Here is a 9,274-nt window from a genome sequence, read left to right on the forward strand (position 1 = left end):
TCTGTGGTCAGTTTTGCCTGCTGTGTAATATTTCTCCCTGATGATGTCACTTCCTCCACCCTGTGCAGGGCTGAGACTTTGAGAGTATTGACACGGCGGACTGTAACGATGACATCGGTCTGTTTGAGATCGAGCCCATGAACAAGATTGTGATTGGACGCAACGTTAGCATGTCCTCCATGGTCATGGGTAATCCTGAATGAATCTTGAATAATGACGAGTGAGAAAGTTAGACACACATATCATAGCCCCCCAAAAATGCTAACCCCCCCTACAGTATTTGTGTCTCCATCTTTCTCTCTGATCATTATTCTCAATCCATTCAGGATTACCATATTCAATTCTTATTATTTTTTACAATTTAATTAAGTGACTCCAATATGACACAAAACATTACTCACCATTAATTTCTATTGGGCACAAAATAATCTGAAACCAAAACAAACAGCAAATGCATCCAACAAACGTGTAGTGACAAGCTTGACGTAATCATTGCGTGCTATGAACATGGGACCAAATACTTTAATACACATAAGTTAATTTGTCCCAATACTTTTGGTCCCCTAAAATGGCGGGACAACAGTATGTAGAAAAAGTGCAGTAATTTCTAAACCGTTCACCCGATATGGATGAAAATACAGAGCCAAAACAACAACATCACTGTTCCAATACTTTTTGAGCTCACTAAGTTACAGTTGTCAGACTTAACTGTATGGTAAAATAATAATTAATGTAATGCCTTGTTTCCTTTCACTAGGTCTCAAACCACTTTGCTTATCTATGTAATGTACTGTGTGTTGAGAGTGTTTGCCCGTGCAGGTGTGTGTAGGTGAACCCTAGAGGAGGGACTGGTGGTGGTGGGCTTTCAGGACGGAGTGGTCTGTCTGCTGGAGCTCTACAACCCCCAGATCTTATGGGTGGTTGCCGGACGCAGTCTCTATGGCGAAGCTGAGCTCCTTCTCAAACAGACCTTCATACCCCACAATGCACCTGTGGCAGCTAACGGGTTCGGACTAGCGAGTGCCGCAGACTGTTGACCAATGTGAAATCAATCATTAGCTCCCATCTATAGACAATCCACTTGTAGATCAAAAACCAACTGGATGGGTATAATAACTGTGGTGTATTGAGAAATGTATTATGTGTTAATGAGTTTAGATTTAAAATGGTTGCAAATAGCCAATGGGATTTGTATGCAGGGGTTCAGTTATTTGAATTAACAAATGACAATGGAGTTTCCGTTCTTGCATTGAAGTGATTGGATTACGAGATGCAAGGGGGGTAAAAGTTCAATGATGTATGGAAGAGTTGGGCTGAAGATACTGTAGAGTGTAGTCGACTGAAATGTGTTAAGGAGAACATTAAATAAATCTGTTCCGGTTATTATAAGTACGCCTCGGAGTCTTCAGTAAAAGAACCCAGCTTCTTAGGATGCAACAATAACCAATATCAATAAACCTCCCCTCCACAATCTCTCCTTCCCTCTCCAGAGCGGGGTTTCCTAAACTCGGTCCTGGGGACATCCCTGTGTGTACGTTTTGGTTTATGACTACACAGCTGATTCAAATAACCATATCCTCGTCAAGCTTTGATTATTTGATTCCGCTGTGTAGTGCTAGAGCAAAAACCAAAACGTGCAACCAGGGGGCACACGACTGAGTGCTTGGGAAACTGGCTCAAATGGCTAAATTAGTCATGGACTGTACTTTGTTTTGACCACGGGGACATCAGTAAACGACCTTGACCTTGTCACGTGCCATTGTCTTTTGTCAATATTTCCCAGGACATGTACAGGGGCTGGAGTGTTACCCCCAGTCACATGTCAGTCTGATCCTAGATCAGTGAAATATTGACAAAAGACAATGGCACGTGAGGTTAATAATAGTGATGGAAAGTTTGGCTCTTTTTTGCTGACTGTGATCTTTTCGACTCGTTGAGTCAAAATAAATAATTTGTATGACTAATTTAGTTCATTTGAGCCAGTAATTCCCAGAGCACGCAGAACACAATACCGGCGAACGATGAACTGAAAACTCATGAGTCATAATTCTACAAGACTCTCGTTCACATGTCGTTCACCATAGTCTCATTTGTGACTGAGACTTGTAAAAAAAAGTGTGCTTGTATGTTTCTAATCTATGCTGCCTGCAGCATGATCTATTTTCCTGTGGGCATATGTGACAGACATTTGTTTTGTCGGAAGACGTCGATGGAGCCGCTGAACCGGAGGAACATTTATCAATCGTGCTCTAGAACTCATTGTAATCGCTCATGGACAGACTCTGCAAAAATAAATGGTAATCAAGCATCTGACCAATTACGCAATACTTTAGTTCTGGGTTAACCGAGATTAGCAGGTCAATCAAACAACTAAAATGAAGTGGTCACACAGAAAAACGAATCATGACTCTCGAGTCAGTAGAAAGAGTCGTTCAAAAATAACGAATAATATGCAAACTGCACATCACTAGTTAATAAGTCATAACCCTCCTTCTGTGTGTGCACATGAGTGTTCAGGACAAGAACACCCTGCTGGCACTGTATTGGAGTGGTGAAATGGTGGAACTGCAGTCTCCAGACCTGGAGGCCCAGAACCACCAACCACACCTCTGACACTTTACCTTCAGCAGCATCAAATTACACATCAAGGTTTGGCCCTCACTGTCTGAGATTAACTGTACACTGTACTGTAAACTTTAAACACAATCTAGAGATGTGTTTGTAAATATTTAAATGTCAGCGGGAGGAGGAGATTGCATTCAGGCAGGCTCTGAAGGAGAAAAGGCAGAGAGAGAGAGGCCCGGCTGAAGCAAGCCAAGGAGCAGGCCCGTGAGCCCACTGATGAAGAGCCGCAGGAGGAAAATGAGGAGGAAGAGTATGCAGTCCGGGAGTGTCAGGGCCTCCCCTCGCAGCCATGCGACCTCCATGCAGGCCTCCTTGGCCCTCAGTCTCCACGACAACCAGTACGGACTGCTGTGCTGAAGCTTTGATGGCCAGTTTGTCCTGACGACGGGGAGGACGTCAACATCTTCTCCTTCAGCCTGCTGCCCAGGAGGACCTGCTGAAAGCCCTGCAGCGCAGCAAGGCCAAAGACCCCTCACCATGGGTCAGTGGGATAAAGGGACAGTAAAGACATGAATAACACAAAATGGAGGGTCAGTTCTGTGGTTGACTGTGCATTGTTGTTGGTGAAACAGGTTGGCACAGGATATCAAGGACCCATCAGCATACAGGTGAGGGAGATTCCTAGTAGAGAGACAAACAACATACAAAGACACACCTGGCTAAAGGAAAACCAGTCCCTCTCTCTTTCCCATCTCCCTCTCTCTTTTTCATCCACTCTATTGCTCTTTCTCTCCCTCCCTACCTCCAGATCCTCCTTGACATTTTCCCTCTCTCTGTAGCGTTGAGAAGGCTAAGCAGAAGTGGCAGATGGACCGTATGCATGGGGAGGCTGAGCTGAGGAAGGCTGAGAGATGTAAGAAGCTGGCTGAGCTGCAGAGTCCGTTTAAAAAGAGCCAGAAGAAAGACATGGAGGACAAACTAAACACCAGGCAGAGCAAGATGGTTGTGTGTGTGTGTGTACTCTCACCTGGTAGGGTGCCATTTCATATTTGCCCATGGTTTCTTCCAGGTTCTGGGATTACCGTGGTAGCGTTCCAGAGTGACCAGAGGATCTCCACCTATCGTCTGCTGGCACTGTTCCAGAGGTTCCACCAGCTGAAACAGAGAGGGATGGCAGGGGGCTCTGGTACAGGAACGTTGGAGGAACAAAGCCGAGGCTGACAAAGACCGCTCCAACATCACAGGTAAGAGAAAGGGGGAGAGAAAGTGTGTGTGTGTATTATACCTACCTGTTACTGTTTATATAGCATAATGTGCGTGTCCCTGGCCAGCGGACCAGGAAGACCAAGGTGAGGAGGCTGTTCTTGCGGGTCATCCAGGGGGCAGCAAGCCGCCAGTTAGAAAAACTCTGCAAAGCTATGTAGAAGGCAGAGTGAGCCCGGCTAAGACAGCGAAGAGGATGAAGGAGTGGGCTGAACTGTGAGTCTTATCATATGGCCTCTGGTGGAGTTTCCTAGTCCTTCAGAATCACTGTCTTCACTCTTCCCTACATGACTATCTCCATTTGACTCTGCAAATGATTTAATGACAATGATTTAAAATGAAATATGATAGAACCATACACATACAGTAACTAACTACTATCACATGTAGCATGAATATCCCCCCCCCCCCCAATAATTCAGTGGTATTGATGATTGTGCCAATCCTACCAACAGGGCCTGTAGCCGTGGCCAATAACCATGGGAGGTGGGCCAGACTGCTGGAACAGCTAGAGGCAGAGAGGAGGGAGGAGAGAAGGAAACCCCCTGCCCTACACCTGCAGCTAAAAAGAGAAAGAGGGAGGTGGAGGAAGGAGCTGGTGTGACAGAGCTGGAGAAGGAGATAATGGAGTTGGAGGAGGTCAGGCTGCTGTATGAACAGGACTCCCTGCTGGAACAGGTCAGCCTTTCCCCTAGTTTACTTTCCAGGTGGGGTGCAAAGGCCTCAAAAGCAACATCCAGGCTCTCTGGCATCAAAATTGTCAACTGAAACCAAATCAAAATCATTCTTCTTCTCTCTCTGCCACCATCCCATTCCCCTCCCTCCCTTCCCTTTTTCTCCTCTCAGATGTCGTAGTCAGTGTGCTTGTTGCGTCAGGTAGTGATGGTAGGCTACATTACCTCCTCCACACTGATCCTCAACATAGGGGCCCCACAAGGGTGTTTCCTCAGTCCCCTCCTGTACTCCCTGTATACCCACGACTGAGCGGCCTCACACAGTTCCAACTCCATCATCAAGTTTGCTGACGAGATATGAGGTAGGCACTCGGATGGTGTGGTGCTGATTGTGGACTTCAGGAGGAACCAGGTTGGGAACGCCCCCATCCTCATCAACGGGGTCGCCATGTAGACTGTCAAAAATGTCAAATTCCTCTGCGTACACATCTCAGATGAGCTGAAATGGTCAAACCACACCTACACCGTGGTGAAGAAGGCACGGCAGCGACTCTTCAACCTCAGGAGGCTAAAGACATTTGGCCTCAGTGTTCTACAGGATACACACCCCCACACACATACATACATACAGTGCATTTGGAAAGTATTCACAACCCGTCACTTTTTCCACATTGTGTTACTTTATAGCCTTATTCTAAAATGGTATACGTATAATGTCCTCATTAATCTACACACAACACCCCATAGTGACAAAGCAAAAACTGTTTAATAACAACCAGATACCTTATTCACATAAGTATTCAGACCCTTTGCTATGAGACTCAAAATTTTGCTGAGGTGCATCCTGTTTCCATTGATCATCCTTGATGTTTCTACAACTTGATTGGAGTCCAACTGTGGTAAATTAAATTGATTGGCCATGATTTGGAAAGGCACCCACCTGTCTATATAAGGTCCCACAGTTGAGTGCATGGCAGAGCAACAACCAAGCCATGAGGTCAAAGGAATTGTCCGTCGTGCTCCGAGACAGGATTGTGTCAAGGCGCAGCTCTGGGGAAGGCTACCAAAACAATTCTGCAGCATTGAAGGTCCTCAAGAACAGTGGCCTCCATTCTTTAATTGAAGAAGTTTGGAACCTCCTAGAGCTGGCTGCCTGGCCAAACTGAGCAATCGGGCAGAAGGGCTTTGGTCAAGGAAGTGATGGTCACTCTGACATAGCTGCAGAGTTCATCTGTGGAGATGGGAGAACCTTCCAGAAGGACAACCATGTCTGCAACACTGCAAATCAGGCCTTCATGGTAGAGTGCCCAGACGCAAGCAACTCCCCAGGAAAAGATACATGACAGCCCGCTTGGAGTTTGCCAAAAGGCACCTAAAGTACTCTGACCACGAGAAACAACATTCTCAGGTCTGATGAAACCAAGATTGAACTCTTTGGCCTGAATGCCAAGTGTCACATCTGGAGGAAATCAGGCACTGCTCATCACCTTCCCTAAGGTGAAGCATGGTGGTGGCAGGCATGCTGTGGGGATGTTTTGCAGGGACTGGGAGACTAGTCAGGATCAAGGGAAAGATGAATGGAGCAAAGTACAGAGAGATCCTCAGACTGGGGTGACGGTTCACCTCCCAACAGGACAATTGACCCTAAGCTCACAGCCAAGACAATGCAGGAGTGGCTTTGGGACAGTTCTCTGAATATCCTTGAGTAGCCCAGCTTGTCCCTGGACTTGAACCAAATCGAACATCTCTTTGAGAGACCTGCAAATAGCTGTGCAACAAGAGGGACCCGATAATGCTTTGTCATTATGGGATAGTGTGTAAATTGATTTGGGGGGGAAAATCGATTTAATCAATTTTAGAAAAAGACTAACATAACAAAATATGGAATAGTGAAGGAGCTCGAATACTTTCCAAACTATTCTTTTGAGGCAGATTTAGGCCAAACTTTTTGGATTTGATTGATCTTTTTCTAATCAATTTCGTGGTCTCCAATTGGTAGTTAGTCTTGTATCATCGCTGCAACTCCCGTACCGACTCGGGAGAAGCGAAGGTCGAGTGCCGTGCATTCTCCGAAACACAACCCAACCGCACTGCTTCTTGACACAATGCCCACTAAACACGGAAGCCCCCCCAAAAAATCGACCCGGAAGCCAGACGCACCAATGTCAGACGAAACACCCTACACCTTGCGACAAGGACATCCCTGCCGGCTAAACCCTCCCCTACCCCGGACGACGCTGGGCCAATTGTGTGCCGCCCCATGGGTCTCCCGGTCGCAGCCGGATGCAACAGAGCCTGGACTCGAACCTAAACTCTCGTGGCACAGCGGGAGGCTGATTTCGGCTTAACTTGCACTTATAACTGAGGCTTTGTCTCTATTCAGACCATAAGCAGTTTTCAATGTAATAACCTATCGAAGTACATAACAAGCTTGTGCGTGCTTTGAGCTGCCCAGAGGCAAGCACAGAAGAAACGGGCGAGGCTTTCGTGAAGGGAGGGCAATAGTCACGTAACCAATGACGTCAGGTGAGCCAGGATATTCGTCATTTAAACCCAGGCGGGAAAGTAGAAGTCTATATTGAAAGTGTCCGTCCCGTTTTGTTTCAGGTTGTGGGGTAAAAAAAGAAGGTTAACATGGTGAGGACGAAGGCAGACAGTGTCCCCGGAACTTATAGGAAAGGTAATGTTCTACAATCAACTTGAAGTTGTTACTTATTTTGATTCATAACATGCTAGCTAACGTTAGTTAAATGGTTATTCATTGTACGAAACTGGACTCGCTAGCTATTGTAGTTAGTGAGTTTTGTGAAGATAATTGCAACCCCTTGCATTACATTATTTTGGAACAACTAACTGCTAATATTCGATTTTAGTGATTAGCTAGCTAACTAGATGGCTTGATTGACTGGGTAAGATTTGTCTCCCGCCAATTCAATAGAATTGTGAACACAGATGGCGCTCATGCTAACCCAGACGCGTTCGTACTCGCATCATGTTTTTTGTGCCGGATTTGATTGTTACCTTAACGTTATTAAACGTGTTGTTTACAACGAAAGACTGGATATAAAAACGTGGTAGTCAAGTGTCTTTTTGGCGTATTTTCGTTAGCTAACTAGCTACTTGTTAGTCATTATCCTCAATCTGGCGCCAATTTCACCGCCCAAACAAACCAGTCACAAATGTGTCGGTGAAGATTACTTTGCTATTACTATACACTATAACTCTGCATTTCAATACACGGCTTTTGCTTGATAAAATTACTTGATAACTAACACACTTATCAATTTTCAGCTGTGGCTGCATCTGCACCCAGGAAGTCATTGGGTGCCTCGAGTTCTGCAAATGCATCAAGCGGCTCTCAAGCAGGCACGCCTGGTGAGTCATGATTTCATTCAGGCTTAAAGCATGTAAGCTAGATACCTACATAACTATTTTTGGGAGATGGCTAACAACTATTGCCTCCGAATGCATTTCTTTCTCATGTGTCCAAGTGGTGAGTAGTCATGGCAGATATGTCTAAATTGTGAATTGTTAATGCTGGCATTGTTTTACAGCGAAGAGTAAATTTGCTGGAGGGAATCCTGTGTGTCCTCGGCCCACTCCAACTTGGCAAAAAGGCATTGGGGATTTCTTTGGTGGGCCCTGCAGGGAGCCTGAAAAAGAGAACCAGCTCCCCCAGTCAAATGACGAAGAGGCTGGAGGCAGTGGAGTGTCCAAGGCATCCAAGAAGTACATTTGAATTATATTAAGCTTAGTTTTAGAGCCAGTCCAAAAGCAGCCCTGAAATGCCTACCTCTTTAGTGCTTGCAGATCTGGAGGAAGTGGTGTATATTCTCAAACATTTTCATTAGAATCTGTTCCAAAAACGTTGCCAAAGTTACTAATATTAAGAACTCATTCTGATACTTTAATATATTGCATTGGTCTGTTCTCCATAGATAACATGGCAATGTTTTTGCAACAGATTCTGGGGATTCATATTTTTTTTACTCTTGTTTTATTTGCTGAAGCAGAATCACTGGGAAATGTGTGCATTCGTGCTATTTTTGTTTCTGTAAAAATGTAATAAGTTTGAAGGCTCATCTGGCTGTTCGTGATTCTTTGTAAGCGTGTATGTACGTTGGGTGATGTGCCAGGTTTAACATTTTCAGGGTACATCTATGACTTTAACTGTGCTGCAGAGCCTGTTCAAATGTGATTATGGGCCAAACATTGCTGTCCCATCTAATGTCAACCACTCACCTTTCAGATCCAGACCACTGCCTACTGAAGATGAGGATGCTGATGAATGAGCTTTACCAATCGTGTCCCAATTAAAAAGCCATTGCTTCTAGTACTTGAATGGGCTGGCAGATTTTGTGTATATAATTGATGAATTCATGGTTTTTGTACAGAAGTTTAATAAACCTTTTTTTGTATGCCTGATTCCATTACCTTTTTGTTTTGTCACTCTTCCTGTTTACAATACCTAATCTATTTTCTCAATCTAAATTGCTCTTAGGTTTTCTGTGCTAACAAAATATTTTGTTATTGAAAAGCCGTGATGGTAGAATTAGCAAATGTATCAGTGGATTCCCTGCCTGTCCAACAACTATGGCAATCATGCCCCTACTAATTTATTAGCCAATGTTTTTCTCTTCATATGGGTAACCTCTACATACCAGTAGATGGTGCTAGATCATTAAGAATATCAATGTTGGGGACAGGATGTAATGCATACTTCTACATCAATGAAATGGGACAAATAAGCACCCACCTTAAAAGATTCAGTC

At 44.7% G+C, this 9,274-nt stretch overlaps 1 protein-coding gene across 2 annotated transcripts; it reads left to right on the forward strand.

The window, feature by feature from the left end:
• Positions 1-6,768: 6,768 nt before the first annotated feature.
• On the forward strand, positions 6,769-8,927 carry LOC115108956 (PCNA-associated factor-like). 2 transcript variants are annotated; one of them, XM_029633508.2, is made up of 5 exons: positions 6,769-7,028; positions 7,110-7,182; positions 7,794-7,877; positions 8,057-8,231; positions 8,752-8,927. In XM_029633508.2, exons 2-5 carry the CDS (start codon positions 7,137-7,139, stop codon positions 8,792-8,794), a joined length of 348 nt encoding a protein of 115 aa, XP_029489368.1. In that variant the 5' UTR covers positions 6,769-7,028; positions 7,110-7,136; the 3' UTR covers positions 8,795-8,927. The 2 variants fall into 2 exon arrangements, with proteins under 2 accessions (XP_029489368.1, XP_029489367.1); XM_029633507.2 differs by lacking the exon at positions 6,769-7,028 and having other exon boundaries at positions 7,042-7,182.
• The last annotated feature ends 347 nt before the right edge of the window (positions 8,928-9,274 follow it).

This window comes from Oncorhynchus nerka, linkage group LG25 (genome assembly GCF_034236695.1).
Source record: "Oncorhynchus nerka isolate Pitt River linkage group LG25, Oner_Uvic_2.0, whole genome shotgun sequence".
NCBI classification, from domain to species: Eukaryota; Metazoa; Chordata; class Actinopteri; order Salmoniformes; family Salmonidae; genus Oncorhynchus; species Oncorhynchus nerka.